Source organism: Hydra viridissima, unplaced genomic scaffold, assembly GCF_058129835.1.
Source record: "Hydra viridissima isolate aposymbiotic clone 2 unplaced genomic scaffold, HvirCarnegie_v1 scaffold_16, whole genome shotgun sequence".
Taxonomy (NCBI): Eukaryota; Metazoa; Cnidaria; class Hydrozoa; order Anthoathecata; family Hydridae; genus Hydra; species Hydra viridissima.
Genome location: NW_028324315.1, coordinates 5,916,679 through 5,937,437, shown reverse-complemented (window position 1 = coordinate 5,937,437; position 20,759 = coordinate 5,916,679). Strand labels below are relative to the sequence as shown.

Here is a 20,759-nt window from a genome sequence, read left to right as displayed (position 1 = left end):
TAAAACGGTACAAAAAAAATAGAATAAATAATTGATGACGTCATTAGTTATGCGCATAATTAGTGTCATTTTACCCCCAAAACTGCATATTCTTTCATCTAATATAACTAACTTAAAAAGTGTCAAAACTGTTTGAAAATTTGAATTCTTTAACGTGTTTGGAATGTTGTCTATGAAACAGAATTTTTTTAAACATTTTTGATTTTACATTCGAACTTTAAGATGTAAAAATTAAGGGAAGTTTGGGACCAAAGCATGATAAAAATGAGTTTTAAAAAATAAAACAAAAAAACTTTTCTTCATAGACAACATTCCTAATATGTTCATCTTTAAACCTGCAAAATTTCAGCCCACTATCTATTCTCTATGAAAAGTTATTTTTTCTGAGAAATTGAGATTTAGCGAGAGAAAAAAAAGTTGCAGAAAAGCTAAAACAAGTTCTAAAAAGCAATATATTGTAATTATATGGTAACAAACTACTTAATAATGGCCATAACCATATGTCTCTCCCTCTTCAAATTTATCTTTATCATTATACCCTTTTTTCATGGCTCTGAGCTTTCGATTCCAAAGAAATTTTTAATTTTTCTGCAGAAGCCCTGATTCATTTACAAAATTTTTTGTAATATTCGATGCTGTATTACCATTATTTCTTGTAACTTTTCCTCTAAAATTTTTTCTTTTTTTTACCTTTAGGGGACTTATACCTGCTCGCAGAACCCATTTATAAATAAAAACACTAAAAAATCTTTAATTATACCCCAATTTAAACTAAAGGAAGACTGACAGAAAGTTGACTACCGTCCTTCAGGAGCTCTATTTTGAGAACAATTTTAGTGGTTTCAACGTACAGCTTATAGCTTAAAATAATACTTAAGGAAAAGTTAAACATCTTGAGCATGGTTTAGCAAAAATTTGAAGTTGATCGCTTTTCTGGTTTAGGAAATATTGGAGAAAAAGCGTTGCTAAGGTCGTTGCTGTGAAGCAAGAACCAAACTACACTTTAAAAAAAGGGCAAATTTGATTAAAATTAAGAAGATTTTTGACTTTTTGAAAAACGCATATTGAAATAGGTAGATTTAAGAATTCAAAACATTATTTTTGGTATTTTTCAAAATTTTATCAAAAATAGCCGTTTTTCACTCTAATATCACCTTAAGTTTTAGGAAATAATTTCCAGTAAATTTTAAAAAAATCTACCTGTTTAAATATTTTGTACTCTAAACCTTGGATATTCCGCTAACCTATCTAACTAACGAGTTAATAATATCAGCAGTTATTCTATTTTGTGTTTAGATATTATAATGACATAATGGCACCCTTTATAAGTTACATAAATAATTTGTAATTACTTCCAATTGTGACAACATGAACCACAGAATTCAAAAAGTTTTAAATAATCTATCATCAGAATGGAAAGAGTTTGCTTATGGCACTGGTTTAAATCCTAATATTGTAGAAAGTATTGATCTTGATGATCGAAGTGATGAATTCAAATTAAAATCATTTCTTGAAGAACTCATTAAAAGTAATCCTTCAAATTTTATGACTTTAGTTGAAAAGTCTCTGGCGGTCATTGGGAACTTAGACATTTTGAACAGAATACATTTAATTCGTAAGTAATGAGCAATCTTTTTACATTTAAGTTTTAAAATTCACTTTATTTTAAAAAGCTATTTTGATTTTGTAAACATAATTTTATATATCCAATATGTTAATATATCATAATTATACAAACATAACTTTTGTATGGGTATCTTGCTATAGCATCAGAACTTGTACCATTACTGAAACATGATATCTTTAAATTATCTGAGTTATCTAAAAAGTTATCTGAGTTTAATTTTTTGGCTAATTTAAAAGCATGCTGAGCTAAAGTTCCATTCGCTAAATAATTGTTGTCAAATTATTGAGGCCAATCCAATACAAAAGAAACATACGAAAAGCAGTTTCTGCAACTTTTTACATTAGAGGACGATAACAGTACCCATATTCAAATTGTATTCATAACAATTGTACTAGGATGGCCTCGAATTGGTCCTCCCTCCCTCCTCCCTGTTTAGTATTGATAGGAAGTAAATCCCCTCAAAATAATGACCCAATGTTTTTTTTCTTAACTTAAAAGCAAAAGACTTAGAGCATGTCTTTATCTCTAATTCATTTAGACCAAATTATGGATAATTAAAAACCCAAACAAAATCAATCAAGAAAAATAAATAAAAATGAAGTGATAGATAAAAATACATTATATACATTCAAGTATAATATCTGCTAAAAATTATATAACTTAAAGCTAACCATTTTAAGTATGTAAGTGCATGAAGTATGTAAGTGCATGATTACTATTTATCAAGTATGTAAGTGCATGAAGAATTATTCAAAAAATGTAGTTTACCATTTATTAAAATACATCAAATAGCTAACTAACCATTAAATATAGTAATGAAAAAATAACTGATAAAGAAGATTCAAAGAAAGAAGAAATCTCTGTCATTAAAAATGTCTGCATTTAAGTTTATAAATGCAAATTACACCTAATTGGTAACTTGATATATGATAATACAAGAATGTTAATTGTAACAACATAAAAATATCAATTAAAAACTATATAGTTAAACATTCACCATCAACAAAAATAACAAAATTTAAAAGAACTATACACAACATTTTAATATCTTTTAGCTGTATTCACCTTGGCTTATAGTTAGTTCATATTTAACAGTGAGCACTATTTAAAAGTTAGCCAAAATAAAATAATTAAGATAAAGTAATTAAAAATAATTCATGTTTTGTTTATGTCCTCAGTTAATACAGTTTTTTTGATATCTTTATTTCCAATAAGTTTCATGACAAAGTTCTTAAACCTATTAAGCGTTTCAAAAAAGATTTGAAGATTTTCACTCTCCTTTTTGCTTTTGAGACTGCAAGTTTCCTGCTGCATGTTAAAATTTTAGTTTGATAATGATAGTGGCTTAAATTGTTCAAATTTAGAAAATGAAGTTTATCTGTTAGTAAAAGATTTTAAAAGCTGTGAAGAAAATTTTGTCATTGTTTTTTAACTTTACTATTCTCAATTTTAATTTAAGTGAAATTTAACAGCTCAAAAAAGTTGAAGTTAAACTGATACCAATTCTGTGTTCTATTCTAAGCAATAACTTAACAAATCAAAAAAAACTTTCATTGACCAATAATTAAGTATTGGATTCTAACCTTTTCTAATAATTAGTTCTACATTTTTTTTTTTTTTTTTTTTAAGTATAAGAATATGAATGGATTTGTGATGTGTACAGGCATGCTGTTTAGTTGTTCTAATAATAGCTAAAATAAAGTAACTAAAATAACTGAAATAGAGTTAACAAGTTTTAATGAGTGGTTTTTTTCCTTAATGAAAATTTTTTCTGTTTTAAACTCTATAGTCTTTTAATTTAGTCTTTTTTTTTGTTTTTGTTATATGGTTCTTTAAAAAGATAATCCATGGGTCACTACTATAAAACTCATTCTGATCAGAATTTAAAAAATTGTAAACCCAATGAATTTCTTTGGATTCGACAAAATAGGCGTAAACCCGATAATCCCAAATAGCCTCTACTATAAAGATTTTTTTTCGTATCGTAAAAACTTCTCAACGAAAATATTAGCGGGTTCATAAAAAAAAACAAAAAGATATTATCTAGTTAATCAATTGTTTTTTTACATTTTGTTTTGTTTATATTATGGACAGTTGTGCAAACTTTCAACTAAATGCCACAAGAAGAACAAATTTCAAAAAAGAAATGTAAGTAAACCCAATATCCTTATCTTAAATATACATTATACTTATTTCCAATTACGAATCTTTCTTTGAAATTACCACAGTCCTACGTTCATATGTTTTAGGAGTTTTAAGACATTCTTTATCAATTTACAAGACCAACTAATCAATGTTTTATCAAAATATTAAAACCATTAAATAGTTATAAGTAATTTTTTCACTGTAATTTTCCTATGTTATAGACATACCACAAAGGCAATAATTATATGTCATAGAACTTCTAATTAAAAAAAAAAATTTTCTAAGGCATAACAAAGAAAGGCACACAGCCACAATTAAACAGTAATTTTAAAGTAGTGAAATTATTATCATGTTAAGTAATTTTCATGTTAAATAATTTTCATCATATTACATCAAAGTTATTCTTTATTGTTATTGTTGCCTGTTTGTGTCGACCCTATACATAATACTATTCTCACACTTAGTTCATTATATTTAATGTCCTTTAATGTTTTTTATCCAAGGGGACAGAAAAAAGATACCTACATAACTTGAGTGTCATTGAGTTTGTCACAAAAATTTGGCAGACTGGATTAAACAATTCAAAGATGTTTTAATGAGAAGATTTGGTGAAAAGTCACAGATGGCTCAAAAACACCAAAGGTTACCAATCTTAAAAAAAATCTGGGCATCTGATGCTATCTATTCTAAATCAGTTGCAAATGGACTCCCCATTCCAAACATCTACTACCTAAGACATGTAATAATTTCTTACATTTCCAAAAGTATTCTAAACCTAGTTTAAAATTAGATTACCAAGTTTTATTCACATTAGATGTTAGTTTGGTTTGTTAGAAGCAGGATTCATTTTGACCAGACAAAATGTATTGGTCCTAAATGCAACTTATTATAAGCCCTTAAAAGGAAGCCTTTAACACTTCTACTACACTATAAATAACAATAAATACCTTTAAAAAGCATCAAAAAATATCCTAAAGGTTGTTTTAGCAAACTAAAATTGGGCAATTCGATTCCATTTATTTATAATTTTTTTTAGGAGAAATTAAAGTAATAATCAAGCTTGCTCTGACCAATTGAACAACTTTATTTGTTGTCTCCTGAAAAGTTTAATTCTCTTTTTAATTATTTAGTGAAAATCAGTGGTTATCACATCCTTGATAATTTTTCATTTATAAAAAGTATTGCTTTAGTATCACCTGTCTATGTTGACCCTTAGATCCCATTTACACATTATATGTTAAAATATGTCAGGTAACTAAAACTGATGCCTGGCAATTTTTATTTACAAAATAAAAATTGCCAGGCATCAGTTTTAGTTACCTGACAATATTTTAACATAGCAAAAGTGACCTATTGCCCAAGGTATAAATGGTTCCTAGACGGTGCAAAATACTGCAATAATGCAATATCAATAGTATAGGATGTAATCAATGTTGTAAAATGTTACAAACTTAAAATATATTATCTAACTATATAGGACTTCTGGAACAACATCAAATAAGTGACTACAAAGAAGGTGACAGATTTTAACAAAAGTAGTATGGGGAGTCAAAAGCTAATACCACTGGATGAAATTGTTTTTGAAATAGTTCTATAGAATATAGTACAACTATTCTAGAATTAAATTCTGAGTTTTTATATTCAAATTCAGTGTGTTCTACTGCAATATAAAGAAATCTAGATAAAAGTATTTGTAATTGGCAAAGCAGTTTCGTTAATTATTAGTGACACTAACCTTAATAGTCTCTTTTTTTGCAAATAATATTTAATGATAACCTTGGTATTTGGTATTTGTGGAGAAATTCATATGAAAATAGAGTTTGGTCTGAAAAAAGTAAGAAATTTATTCGTGCCCAAATTCATATTTTAAATTTCTTACCCACTGTTGATTATCTGTTGTCAAGGTGGACAGTGAAAAATGAAATGTGGAACTTATTATTCTAATTTCGTCAATGAGAAATGTTAGAAATTGAGTTTGATTTCTGTTTTTGTTTTCAAAACAAGAATCTTTTTAAAAAAAAAAAAAAGCTAGCTCAAATTATCGGATTTATGATTTCCGCTACACAAAGATCGCGTAAATTTTAATTGGGTTTTTACGCTGAAATTAGCGGAAATTACGAAAAAATATGTTTATAGTAACAATCCGCTCATTTCAGCGGGTTTCAGATGAAATTGTTGTGAATTCCGATCGGAATGAGTTTTATAGATGTGACCCCAGGCCCCTTAACATTTCCTAAGTCTTGGATCACTAAATACATGACTGTATTTTTATGCTGTGACAGATTAATAAAATTTTAAAGTTGATAATCTCATGTTTTATTTCACACAAAATAAAAAGACAATGATGTGAAATGAATTAGAGATAAACACATGCTCTAGTTCTTTTGCATTTTCTAATACTTAAGTTAAGAATAAAAGACATTAGGTCAATATTTTGAGGGGATTTATTTCCTATTTATACTAAACAGGAGGGGGGGGAGGACAAGCATGACAACACAATGTCAGTTATTAGTAAGTAAACAGTGGTTGATTACCTCTTAAGTTTACAACATTGACTTAAAGGTTAGCACCTAATATATTTTATGTGTATGTTATTATTCTAGCTGCATAGTCCAAAGTTATTTGATTATTAGGGATATTAATTTAAAAAATAATTACTTACTATTTTTAAAATTCATATTCTGTTTTTTTGTTTTTGTTTTTTTTTTTTGACAAAGAAATTCATTTTTGCTTTTTAGAAGCCAATGAGCTGCTCAAATCCTATTACATAAAGTCTTATGCTGGCATGCTGCAGCTTGGACAACATCAGGCAAATACTGATGTCAATCTTGTGATGAGAACTGTTGAATTAACTAGTATTGAAGCAACTGATACCTTTGACAAGAATCATAATGAATGGGAATATTTTCTTCAAAAATTCAACAAGTATAAAATTACCAGTCTCAATGATGTTTTTTCAAAACAACTACAAATCTTGTTACTTTCTATTATAGATAATCGTGGGAGGACTAATTTTCTTCAAAAATGTCTATTTTTTTGGGCAAAAGGTTTGCTATGGAAAAATGCAGATCTTGTTTTGTATTTCAAGTTCAAAAAGTTGAACGAATTTTGCCAAATTTCAAGCATAAGAAAACTTATAAACAAGTTTTACAAAAACATTCTGAAAGGACTGGACATACTGCTTTTACAAGCACCTATAATTTTTATCATAGATGGTTTGGATGAATTTATTTACTTAAATCAATTATATAATCACAACAGTCCTAATAACCTTCCCATAATAAAAACACTTGTACAAATCCTCAGTTCAAAAAATAGTCAATGTATTCTTGGAGGAAAAGTGGAAGCCATGTTAAGGTGCTGTGGCTTAGTTAGAGAATTTGAAAATATTATGTATATCCAGATCATGGACTTCAGCAACTTCGGATTAAGAAATTTTTTTGGGAGTAGTTTACTGTGTGAATCTTTGAGGAATGGTTTGGAAAATCTCATTACATTTCCACCTGTTGCAAAGGCTATGTTGTCTGTTGCATTTAATTTAACTGCTGTGTGCTCTGCATTTTCTTTATCAACTTGTAGTTATTTGTTGAAAACCATGACTGAACTGCAGACATTGATCTTTTTATATTTGTTGCAACAGAGTTGTAACACAGAAAAACCATTGTATCAACTTATGCAAATAAACAAGCCACATATTTTAAAAGTATGTAAAGTTGCCTACAATTTATTAAAAGAAAAAAAGATAATGGTTTCCCAAGCTGAACTGGCTGCAGTTCTTGACGAAAATGGTATTGAACTATTTGGTTTTATAAAACCTGACTTGAATCATCAATACCAATTTATTCATCCCATTTTAATGAATTTCTGTGCTTCCATTCATTTATATTTTTACAAAAATCCACAAAAAGTATTTGAACACGAGACGTTACGCTACTGTTTACCTGTTGCATGTGGATTACTATACAACAATGGTAGGAATTTTGTAAGTTTAGTCAGCCAGTTACAAGTACCCTATCACAAAGGCAAGTTGTGTCTCAGAGGAATCTGTGGTAAGTATAGTCTGTTAGTTTAATGTCTGTATTGCTTTTATGTGTGAAGAAATTGCCAAATTTTTTAGAGATAGTTTTAATGTGCACAGGGTTATATATGGTTAAGTATGGTCAAAGGTTTTTTTCATCATGATGTTATTTTTAACATAAGTGATGTTGACCAGTTGTTTGTAAAAGAACTCAGTATACAAATTAATGAATAACAGCTTCATTGGTGATGCATGAGGTGCATGATAAATGAGATGACTAAAAAACCTTTCTCTTTTGCTTGTCTCAGTTTTAGTACTCAGCTACAATTAATGACCTAATTAATGTCCATGATTGATAAAATATAATGGTCTCTTTTACAGAAGGAGTCAGTATAGGCAATACCACCCAATTAGCATTTTATTTCATGTTTGCATAATATCAACAAGTTTAAGGAAAAAGTCTTACAGAGTTTTAGCCATATGATTAACATAGAACTTTTAAATAAATTAAAGTGAAAAAAAAACCTAAAACTTAAATAATGATTATTGGCCTGTAAACTCTTTGTACAAAATGGAATCAAGATTTCGTAGAGATTTTAAACTTTAATAAATTGGTGGTAGTGGTGGTGAGGGTAGAGTCCACTGATCTCTATAATAACTGGATAGCGCAACTCCGAGCAAAACTTCTTATTTTTTAACGCCAAAATCGCCATATTGGAAAGCCCCAAAAATTTTAATCCTGTAAGCTTTAAGTTCTGTTTTTCGGCTTATCGCTTTATCGCTTTATCGCACATATCAGATTTCATTGTTCTGGGGCTTTCCAATATGGCGATTTTGGCGTGAATTTTGATATTAGAGATGCGCTATCCAGTTATTATAGAGATCAGTGGTAGAGTCAAATAAGATAAATTTTAACAAATTAATTCAAAATAAGGAAGAAGAAATTAAATTAAAAGTTGTAAGAGTAAATAAATTATTGCTCTAATATCAACACTTAACTCTTTGTGTTGATTTTAAGAATTTAAAGTAATTTACTTATTATACTTAAATATATTTACTTAAAGACTTTAAGTAATTTACTTAAAATATCTGTCTTTTTATATTTTAATATTTTTAGCTCAAAATGATGTTTAAAAAAACTGAATTAAATTTAAAGACAAATAAGATGAAAAAGTTTTCAAAAAGGACAATATTTAAGTTAAAAATTTCTTAAAATTATATATAAGTCTTATATCTTTTTAGTTCAGTCTCAAAAATTTTTTAAATGCCAGTTTGGTATATTTTTAGGGTTATACTATTTCAGTGTACATTTAATATTTTTGGAGTGTCAATAGTTTTGCACTTTTTCTATGTAATGTGACAGTGCAAGATCAGGCAAGAATATTGTATAGTGGTTGTATGAGTTTTTCAAACCATTTTAAAATTCTACATACAATGTTTTAAGTATCTTTATTAATTACTTGCCCTAATGGAACACTAATCGAACAATGTATTGGTGAGTGTTTCCTTTAGTGCAGGACACAATCCAAATGATGTTAATTGTAGTTTCAGCCAAGTTGTTTCTTTTGTTTTTAATCTAACATAATTGATGCTAATTGATGCTAATTTGTCTGAAAAATAGCGTTTAATGTTTCTACAAAGCCCAAACTTTTTATTCTACTGCTGAAATTAAAATCTATAAATAAATAAACTCCATATAGATAAGATCCATCATCAACGGTTATAAGTCCTGGAGTGTTAAAGCCTTTTTTCTTCATTTGGGGCACAAAGATAATTTTTCTTCATTTAGGGGCACAAAGATATTTACAGTGATAAGCACCTGTTTTATCAATTTTTTATTTACAGTGATAAGCACTTGTTTTATGAATTATGTCATGTATTGAATAGCATTAAAGTTTTTCTCTAACCTGTAAAAATTTACATGTACAACTTTTTTTCTGAAGTATTTAATTAGCTATATGCAACCTTGCTTTCTCTAATAATTAGTTGATCTTAGTGAATTCTCCATCTGAAAATCATTTACAGCAAATCATTATTTACACCCTTTTTTCAATTAATACAAAGTTTGTTTTTATTGCAATCTGTTTTTTTTTTTTGAGGTAAAATCTCTATTATCAAAAAATATTTGTTTTCAAAGCAAGTTTGCATAAGCATGATTTTTTTTTTTTATAGATATTTTGCCAAAAGATTATCTTAGGTTTAGTAAGTACATTATTTAATATTACTTTAAATTATCTGCAGACTTTTTTTATGTAGATAGCTACAAAGTAATTAAAAATGCATGCTTCTGTAGATATTTTGTGACTTGTTTAGTTGATACAAATTTATTATTGAACTATAGTTGGATAAATCTTTCAAAAAATAAAAAAAATAAAAAAAATAAAGAAAAGCTCCCCAATAAGTTTTACTTTAGTTGGTCTTAACAATCCAAAAATCATCAGTGAACACTGTGAACCAAAGAGACCGCCAGGTTTTATGTTGTGTCAGTTGATCAAAACCTTTATTATTAGTTTTTTATTTGACTCATAAGAAATATTTATAAAATCTGGCTTGCATGGTAAAGTTTTAAAATCATTTGTTGGTTTCTAAACTATTTTAAGATTCTATTGTAGGTATTACTATTAGCAACCTTTTCAGTACAGTGTGAAAATGCTTTTCAAAAAAAAATAACAGGAACAAACTAATTTTTTTTTTTTAACTTGCATATATGGCTCCCCTTACTTTTTGTATAACCCCTTAAAAAAGGGGTTAGAATTAGGTTAAAGTTAGGGGAAAAGAAAAATGGTAGTTTTGAAAATAATCATTTTAACAGGATTATAGTAACTAACCTGGACCTTCTGACTTCTTTTTGTTTCTAGGGAAGCATGTCAAAATTAATGCTAAGTTAAACTCTTCTTAAATTTAAATTAACTACAGAAGATAGCAATCATTCTCCATGTTGAGCCCTTTTCATATTTAAATCTCATCCATATAGGTTTAAATTTTAAATGGCCTTTACACACTGTTCAGCAAACTTAGATAGGCCACAGTTATGGTATTCAACAAAATGTGAAACTTCATACTTACTGAAAAATTTTTTCCAAAAACCTGTGCAAGATCTTGGGTAAATAGGAAAGAGTTTTTTAATTCTGCAAATGCAAACTTATACTCTGACAAAAACAAGAATCCTTTACTTAAAATGTCTTTCGTACATTGAACTATAGGTCTAAATAAAGGAACCTGAGATGTTGCTACTTTATAAAGTTCATCCAAATTTTTCAAGATGTCATTGGAATTATTCTCATCCCATCTCATTATTCGTGAATAGTGGGAATTTAAAGATGAAGGTTAAAAAAAGTTTTACATTTGCTGTGATAACATTTAGATGATCATGCTTTGTCAACAAATGCAACAATGCAACAAATGACTTTCCAAGCATTCTATAAATTCCTGAGAGAATCAGTTAAGATTATCTGCACCCATTCTGTATACTTTAAAAATTTTTTGGCTACCACAGATTTTAAAATCCCACTATTCATGTAAATTACAGGCTTTGTACTTACATTCGCATCAAAGACATCAATTAAAACTTTTAAGATGGATCCTCCAACATCAATAGAAATTTGTACAATTGCAGAATGGAGATTTTTTAAATCCAGTATGAACGATGATGTCTTTTGAACATAAAAAAGATCCTTTGAAACTTCTCCCACTTCACTGTCTAGAAAATCCATCTGTAAGAATATTTAAATAATTATCATTATTTTTTTAGGCACCAAAAAATATTCTTCACATTCAACAACTTGTTGAAGCATATCCAAATTGGGAAAACATAGGGGTTGAAGTATTAATACAAAAAATTTTAATGTAAATTATACAAAATAGATAAAAAATAAATTTTTATTCACACAATAATCATATTTAAACTAGCTGCACTACTTTTAAAGAAATATTGTATAACTACTAATGGTTACACATATAGCTACAGTATGTGATGCATATAGTAGTTATATGTGTAGCCATTACAAATTCTGCCATAATACTTTAATCATAGAAGATCTCTCTCTCTCTTTACATACATCCACTTTTGCAATTGATATTTGTAAATGGCCTTTTCTACATGATAATAATAGTGATATGGATTCTTCAAGATTATTTAATATGCCTAAATAGTTCTACAGCTGTCTTATTTCCTGATCCTTTCTGAAGGGCAGGTTAACTGTTTGGTTTTGTTACTAGAAAGTTCCAATATGACTTGAAGTTCTTTTGTAACCCGTAAGGATACTCGTTGTAATGATCTTCGATTTGCCTTGTTAGTGGGACATTCAACAGTTACAACCATTGGGTTTCCACCAAATGATAAAGAAAAAGTTGCCCTTTTTGAAATTCAATCACTAATCATTTTTTTAAAAAGAAAGTTCAAGTTTAAAGCAATTAAAGAACAGATGCTGGGATTTCTAAGTGCTAACATTGAGCAGCATTTTCTTCAGAACTTTGAGTTGTCTGGTGAAGAAGATTTGATTGGTTTGGTTTCATTAAAATGGAGAATTGATGTTGAAATCCTAATCAGCATTTTCCATTCAGACTTTAGTGAAATTTCAATACATAATTTTATTAATATAAATGTTTCATCGTAGTTTATGATTTGATATAAAGAGTATTAGTATATTTTTTTTAAGTAATAAGGTTAAAGAACACATCAATATAGAGATTAATAGACTTACTTTATGATGACACTTAAAAAAATTGATATGTTTAAAAAATAGCTATACTCTACATGAGAACTACCTTTGATGTGCCTCTGGACGTATTACCCGACTTCATTAAGTAAAGGTTTCTACAATCAGATCAAACTACAGTTGGGTGATTTCAAACTTCAAAGAAATACCCAAGATATATATGCAGCTTCATTAGACCTTCCATTGTTGAAGTTACTGGGGATAAAGAATTGGACCTTGCTCCAAAACATATTATATCCATTTTAATTAATTAAACTCAAAGTGAACAAAATCTCCAAATAACATGGTTGTTTTGCGGCTAATAATATACTAATAATAACAAAAACTAAACTAATAATAAAGGTTTTGAGTGACACGATATAACTTCTGGTTCCTCTCTGGTTTATTCTGGTTTCTCTCTGGTTCATTGTAAGTTTTGTAAATGCTTTACAAAATCTTTTGTCAGTTTTAAAATACGCTGTAATAAAAGCCATTGAAATGCCATACTTCTATGATTATGTTTCCTTATCATTCTTATGCTGAAGCTTTCAATTTTTTTTCTACCGGTTGAAGCATTATGTTTGAAAACAGCATATTTTTATTGGTTGAAAAATGTTTACAGATAGCGTGTGGTAAACAGTTTTATTTTTTAAAAGTTGCTTTCAGTTTCCTTGCGATGATTCACGAAAATCTCTTTAGTATTTGTTAAGTTAACTTGTTAAATTTATTAATTAAATTTGTTAATTAAGTTAATGTTAAAGAAACAAAAAGTAAATGTCGAATGAGTTTTGATCATTTCCGTTATTTTATTGCCTCCGGTTGACGTCATGCTATCCACTTACCACCAAATTCAGTAGAATTTCATTATTTTAAAACATTAAAACATAAAAATGTTACAAAAAAAGGTATTTTTTATTCTTCTCAGATGATAATGATCAAAAGCTGTTCGTAGAGTGTTTCTTTGAAGCGCAGGCTTCAATTACAGAACAATTGAAAAAATCAATCGACGAGCGATGTTGGGAGATTGTGATACGCGATGGAAAAACAGCTCATGAGGTTTGCCGAGAAAAATATTTCTTTGAGAAATCCATCGACGCAGGAATCAAGTTGTATGAGTTGGTCGTTCGTAAAAATGTTTTATCTGAGGATGAGAAAAATCTTGTCATCAAATGTTCGAGTAACGTTCGTTTTGTTTATCTTTATTATCCGTTAAAGATCGACGGATGGAGTCCAAAGCATCAGATTGAAGTGGTGGAGATAGATACCAGAGAAACGTTTGTATCGAAGAACGAATTTGAAGGCTTCCTCCCATGGATTAGACTTGCTAAAAAACTTTATCTTGAACTTCACAACGATACCAACTACACAGATGACATTTGTGAATGGCTTCTTGATTTAAACTTAGAGCTGTTAGAAATCACTTACCGTGGAGAATATTTTAACATTGAAGAGTTGAGAAACTTCAAGTGAGAAACACTTTATTCTTAAAATTTTTAAATGTTTAATATCTTTGCACATGTAAATGAATATGTAAAAAAAAAAAAATTATACTTGTAGGCAATAATAGCCCAAAATGGGACGCTGCCCATGATCGAACAGAGCTGGACAAGACATTTTCGTTTATCATTTAGTGTTGCGTCAATTATAACTACGCATGGTGACGTTTGTAAATAAATAGATGTGAAATGACGTTCTATATTGCGTCAGTAAAAAATTAGGTACATTTATAAATTTTATATTATCTCCTTTATATTTTTATATTTTAAAGTAAAGCATTACTGTTGTACAACACGAGATATTTTTTTATGACAGATATGTATTCTCTAACGTTGGCTTGTGTGACTTTGTGGCTGCCGTTTGAGCTATAATACCTTCCGCAATTCGTTTCTGAAAATGCTGCGTAAGATGGAGGAGACGAGGTGCACAAGACAGAACATGTTTCATGAAAGAATCCGAAATCACAGAATACATTTTGATATGTCTAATTATTCTTTCTAATTGTAAATTGCAATACTAAAAATCCTGTTAAGATTGCGGGACTCTTAATGAAACCCCCGGAGTTAAAACGGCGATTTGATTTTCTGTAAACGTCAATAAGATTATTTGGTACCAGAATAGGATATTTATGAAGGCAACAAGTGCGATCCGAATGTAGAATAATTGTATCTGAATAATCCGAATATAGAATAATTTCGATTGGATCAATTTGTCGAAATATCAAGACAATAAGACGAAAGAATGTGATTTCAAAATGTTCAATTTTGAAATCAAGAAAGATTTGTCTCTCCGGCGGTCTCATGTTTAAATATAAGTTGGACTACCCTGGTTTTCGATTGTTATTAGTTATTTCTTTCATCGACTATCTTCTCGCTTAAAACATAATTGCCAAAGTAGCGTTTTATTACTATTTCTTGGGCAAAAATAGCTTGAAAAATTCAGAAATGCAACTGCCATTATTTCTCATGTCGGTCTTTATTTACCTGAATTGACGTCATTATAAAAAAATAAAACTTTTCAAATGCATCAACGGTTAAATTTGATAAATATCCCACATGAACATTAAGGTGAGTTTCCACTCATCCTTTTTAGCTACGGGAAAGGGAAAGGGATGGGAAAATTAATCACGTGAGCACGCGCAGTTTGTAATTTAATTTCGAAAACTACTCACTGCGCATGCTCACATGATTAATTTTCCCATCCCTTTCCCGTAGCTAAAACGGATGAGTGGAATCTCACCTTTAGTTTCGCCATGGAAATTTAAGTATCTCAAGTTGACTAAAATAATTTTCTTGATCTCAAATCATCAGTTTAATTTAGGAGCTTAAAAAAAACTTAGAGCACTATCAATTTTTAAGTTTCGCACCAATTTGTGGACTTCAAATAATTGACCTAATTTTCATTTGCAATGACGAAAAAGAATACACACGACTTACATATACAAATTTGGAAATAATACATTATGTTGTCAGTAATAATCAAGCAAAAATTATGTCAATGATCGTTAATTATTGACGATCACTGACATGATTTTTTTTTTTTCATTATCAGTTTAGTGTTACATATTAAAGAATTATTTGAACTTTCTAAAATTTTAATATAAATTTCTGAAATATTAATGTAAATTAACTGAAAAAAAGAAAAATTCAGAAAATGTTAATTTAATTTTATTCAAGGTTAAGAAAATTTGTTTAAAAGAGTTCACGGATTGACAATGTGAAAAAATGTTTATCTGCATATCCTTTATCTTTTTAAACAGTACTAAACCTTTGGGCGTATTGTTGACCATGTTTTGGGAATTTGATACCGGAATAGAATACCATGCTGTTTTACAACCTGACACAGATCTTCAAGTTCCGAGGCTTCTTGTTTTATTAAATCAACTTTCACATATTTTCATTAACTTTCTATAGGATTTTGTGCTGGTTCAACTGTCTTATTACATAACATGCATGTTTGTATGTATGTATGGCCGCCGAGAGGGGGGTGTGGACGGGAAAAATTCCCGGGGCCCCGTGTGTGTACAAATGATTTTTTTAAATAATTTTTAAAAGATTTAAATAGTTTTGACTTTTAAAAGATTTAATTAACTTTTATTTTTAATTTTCAATGACCAAAGCACGCTTCTATTAGTCTTGGGTATATAATTGATCGTTATGAGGGCCCCTTAAGAAAACTTCCCCAGGGCCCGAAATTACTCTCGGCCGCTATGTATGTATGTATGCATGTATGTATGTATGTATGTATGTATGTATGTATGTATGTATGTATGTATGTATGTATGTATGTATGTATGTATGTATGTATGTATGTATGTAAGTATGTAATAAAAAGAAAGATAATGCTTTTGTATCTACGCATTATTTATAATTCAGGTTTGACGTGATTTTACGTTGAATAATGCAAATTTTTCTTGTTTTACTATATTTGCTTGAAGTTTATTTTTAATATTTGTTCCGTCAATTACTTGCAGCTAGACTTAAAATCCATATCTAGTACATTATTTGTCATTTAATTAAACACATACATGGGTAAGAACATGCTGTGTTTTAACAATTGAACAACATGGGAAAACAATTTGAACCATGAAGTAAAAACTGGGACTCTTGAGGTAACAACTGGGACCCATGGGATAACCATGAAACCCGTGTGTAAAAAATAGCCCATGAATAGAAAACATAGGAACTCAAGGCTCAACCATGTTGTCCCATAGATTTCCATTGGGTTTCAATGTAGTTTTAAAGATTACCCGTTGAATTCCCATGGAGTATTTCCGTAAGGGTAGGGCCCAGAAAACAAAGTATTGGTTGAATTATCTGTAAAAAACCTCTGTGAAGAATTAAAACTTATCAACTTAAGCAAATAGAATGAAATCTGATACAAAATTTTGATATAATAACAATGATTAATAATAAGTAATAGCTGCTAAAAAACTAATCCAGTTAAAACCATTTCGTTAAAAAAACGAAAACTTCAATTTAACCGTCAAAATAGATTTGAAATTTAGCATGGCTCTTGGCAGTAAGGAAAATTCTTGCTCCATCAATGCTTCCCCAATTTCCTGCTTTAGTAGGGTAAGCACAACTATTGTTTCCATAATACATATTTTGAAAAGTTTCCTTTTCATTGCTTAAGCGAGCATTGCACCAGGCGCCAAATATATTCCAATCAAAAGGTATGGATGCCATTAAGTTTAGAACTTTGTTACCATATTGATAATGAACAACACCAACTGCGCCAGTAGCAGTTCCTCTTGTTTTTTCCCATACAAACATTCCTGTTTTTCCTGGAGGGATATCAGGCAAAACTGTTGCTAGGCTTCCTGATTTCGGGGTGGTTCCTAAAAGCAACAAGTGTTTTACCAGACCTGTTTACTAACGCGCATCTCCAATGTCTCAAAACATGTCCTTTCCAATTTCTACAAATTTCATTCAAACCCTCTTCCAAATTATCTGCTGCTAATGCGCTATTGAGTGCCATTGCTGATAATGGTAGAAAAAAGTTTTATTAACTAAAATTCTCTATTCCGTTTAACATTTCATGAACTTATCAAATTTAAACACAAGTAAAAATTGTATTCATAAATTTTAAACATTTATGACAACTATTTATGACCATTTATTTCAGAGCCGTCTTAACACTTTCGTAGGCGCTGGGGACACGCAATGAATTACCCAGATTTTTTTCGAGAGAGAACCAAAAATTATTTTTCTGCAGTTGTCACTTTAATGTCACATGGTGATGTTCATTAAGGGCTAAATTATGTTAATGATAGTAATCGTTTTTACCTTCCTTAAAAAGGTTTTTACACAACGTAGTGACGAAAATATTTGTTCACCGATTGTAAAAGATACCTGTGGTATAAAGATATTGCTTCTTAATGTTTTGATTACACAATCTTTAGTGTTTGTTTACATCTGTTGCTGGAGTTGAAAATTTAATACCTGATTTGTATTTAATTAGTTTCTTTTCTTCTTTATTTGTACATATTTTTTATCGTAGGTTAACAGAAACGTCGTGGGCCTTTAAAAGCTTTGTATGCCTTAGGCATAGTGCCTATTGGACAAGACGGATCTAATTTAATAATACAACCATAAATTTATGAGTAGTTTCTTTAAGGTAAATTTGATTTTGCTGCAATTTAAAATTTAACAGACTCACTAAAAACAACAAGCTAACTGACTTACATGTTTAGGTTCAAATTATAGAAGCGCAATGTAATCTAAAGATAGCGATTGAAAATGTTTGATGTATGAGTTATGCTTACACTTATGAAGGTCATATGATTTTTATTGAACTTTTTTTGCAATTCAAATATCATTGCGTTCAGCAAACATGTCAAGAAGAGCTGGTTAAACATGCAAATAAACATCACAAAAATAAATATAAAAAAGAAGCCGTTAACATCTATTAAGCTTGCGATAATTAATGCGCAAACAGGAAGTTGTAAAAGACGTCAACCCCCAGAAAATGTTAAAAAGAAACGAATGAAGGACGAAAGCGTAGAGATGAAGGCCTAAAACATGGCGAATAGAGATGCAAATTGCTCTGCTCACAGTCACTCGCAGACTTCAGTCTCTAAATATACCAACGTACTAAAACACTGACTTTCTTAAGCATTAGGGCTCAAGCTCCACAGGCTATTCTACCGGAATACGATATAGTAAATTAGACAGTGATAATTCTACCATTACAACGTCAAAAATATAGAATAAATATTGAAAGAAGAGGAAGGATGAATTGCAAAACTATTTTATGCTTAAAACTAGACTTTATAATAAATGCTATTGGTGAAAGTGATGGCAAGCAAATATTATATACACAATGTAAATGTGTAAATCAAAGATGAAATGAATTTAACTGTGTGCAAATGTGATTCCAAAAATCTAATGAGAGCGGATGTCAAGAATATTTTTAGGTACTATCAGTATTAGAAAATTTTTAGCTATTTGCAGATTAGAAGATAATCGACAATTTTGTACGCCATTCTATTGGCGCTTTGTCTAAGTCAGTCTAGCCACAAACCATTCTTTTACTTGAATCGAGACTAATTGTAGTTTACGAAATGAGGATAATTTTATCATGGTTTCTATTGACTCAAAAAAAAAAAAAAAAATACCTAAGGATGGTATGTAATAGATATTACCACAAATAGTAAATGGAAACAACTTCTTGATGAAAGCGACGCGTTAGGGATAGATTAGCATAATCGTTAAATAAATTTAATCCTTTGATTCAACTTGGACAACTTAACTTTCCTTTGAGACAAAATAAATAAAAATAGAAAACGTTGGATTTTTTGTTTGTTTTAATATAAATTGTTTAGATCCCATTAAGTTGCTGGATGCACTACTAAATTATGTAAACGGTAATTAATTCCGTGAAAGTACTTAAAAAGAACTTAAGCATAAAAAAAAAATTAATTAATTTTTAAAAAATAATTTAATTTTTAAAAAATAATTTAATTTTTCTTTATCTAAATTTAAGGTTTCTCGCATTCTAAACTAAATATTTTACGTCAAATTGAAAACGTGTCACTTTGAATTTTAAAAAGTTTCTTTTTTTAATAAAGATGTATTACCTAAATACATACATACCTGCATATATATAGAAACCCAAGGGTGATAGCTTTTTCATGGAAAAGCCCTGACCTATGATGGCCCAAACAGCGTTCAATAAATGAACTTAATGGAGAAAAAAAACAACTTATCAACCTGAATAAGTGCATTAGTCTACTTGCATTCTAAAAAATACTCTTAAATTATAAATAAATACGTAATTACGACGTAAACAAGACAGGAAGACTCATTGCTCCATTTGAAAAACAGTTAAAATTCATATTTAATTATTTCATATTTTTCATATTTTTAAAATTAGAAATTGATTTGGTAAAAAGTTTAATAAGCTTACTGATGTGGCCCATGTAGATTGTGACAGACAAGAAAATGGCACGGAATGAAATAGTACTAAATGGTAGGAAAAAGGGATAACGCTACAAATCAATCTAATGGGTGGGAAATTTTAGAATTTAAAGAGTATGAACCAAAAAAAGGCAACTGAAGTTAAAAAAAAATATACTGAGACTGCATTGGTTGAAAAAGTTTCAGATTCAAGGCCTACAGTATAGTTCTAATGTAGAAAGACACTTTGGTAACGAGTCCAAAGGTGGTAAGAGAAAATATTTGAGCGAATTGATTACGCATTGTTATCGGTGTTAATATATTATTTTGTATTTCCAAATATTAAAAGAATAAATATAAAGAATAAAAGAATATTTTCATGAGAGAAAAAGTTGAGAATATTTATTTAAGTAATCCAACGGTAAGTTTGTAAATATTTCGATGTAGACGTTATTATACCTTATTATACCTTTCGATGTAGACGTTATTATACCTATAATGCCGCATGATTTTTTTTTTACTAACCAAAAAAATAAATAGTACTTGAAAAGCGAAATAAAGAGACACCTGTATTTTATTTTTTAAAAAAATATATTTTTCATGTTGAAAAAATGATAAATTATTTTGTTACACATATGGCACGCTATGCAGTTAAGGTAATAAAAAAAAAAGATAAATTATATTTTGGATCTCACATGATCCACTATGATCACACATGATCCACTATGCGGTAAGAGGGGTTGTTGTTCTTACTTTATGGATTAACATTTGAAAAATTTTACCAACATCTTTACACTTTTCTCCACGCTAAACAATCAACCGCGCACACATGATCGCCGCACTCCCATCTTTCGTGCGCATAGAAAACCCCGCCC

General features: G+C 29.3%; 1 protein-coding gene across 6 annotated transcripts; it reads left to right on the top strand.

Moving 5' to 3' along the window:
* Nucleotides 1-899: 899 nt before the first annotated feature.
* Nucleotides 900-14,472, top strand: LOC149877720 (uncharacterized). Of its 6 annotated transcripts, XM_090074035.1 has the most exons (8): nt 900-1,615; nt 3,722-3,775; nt 4,276-4,511; nt 6,511-7,821; nt 9,963-9,992; nt 13,413-13,953; nt 14,045-14,205; nt 14,300-14,472. In XM_090074035.1, exons 4-7 carry the CDS (start codon nt 6,558-6,560, stop codon nt 14,049-14,051), a joined length of 1,842 nt encoding a protein of 613 aa, XP_089930161.1. In that variant the 5' UTR covers nt 900-1,615; nt 3,722-3,775; nt 4,276-4,511; nt 6,511-6,557; the 3' UTR covers nt 14,052-14,205; nt 14,300-14,472. The 6 variants fall into 6 exon arrangements, with proteins under 6 accessions (XP_089930161.1, XP_089930160.1, XP_089930158.1 ...); XM_090074034.1 differs by lacking the exons at nt 3,722-3,775; nt 4,276-4,511 and having other exon boundaries at nt 1,274-1,615; nt 6,511-7,560; nt 7,681-7,821; XM_090074036.1 differs by lacking the exon at nt 4,276-4,511 and having other exon boundaries at nt 1,288-1,615.
* The last annotated feature ends 6,287 nt before the right edge of the window (nt 14,473-20,759 follow it).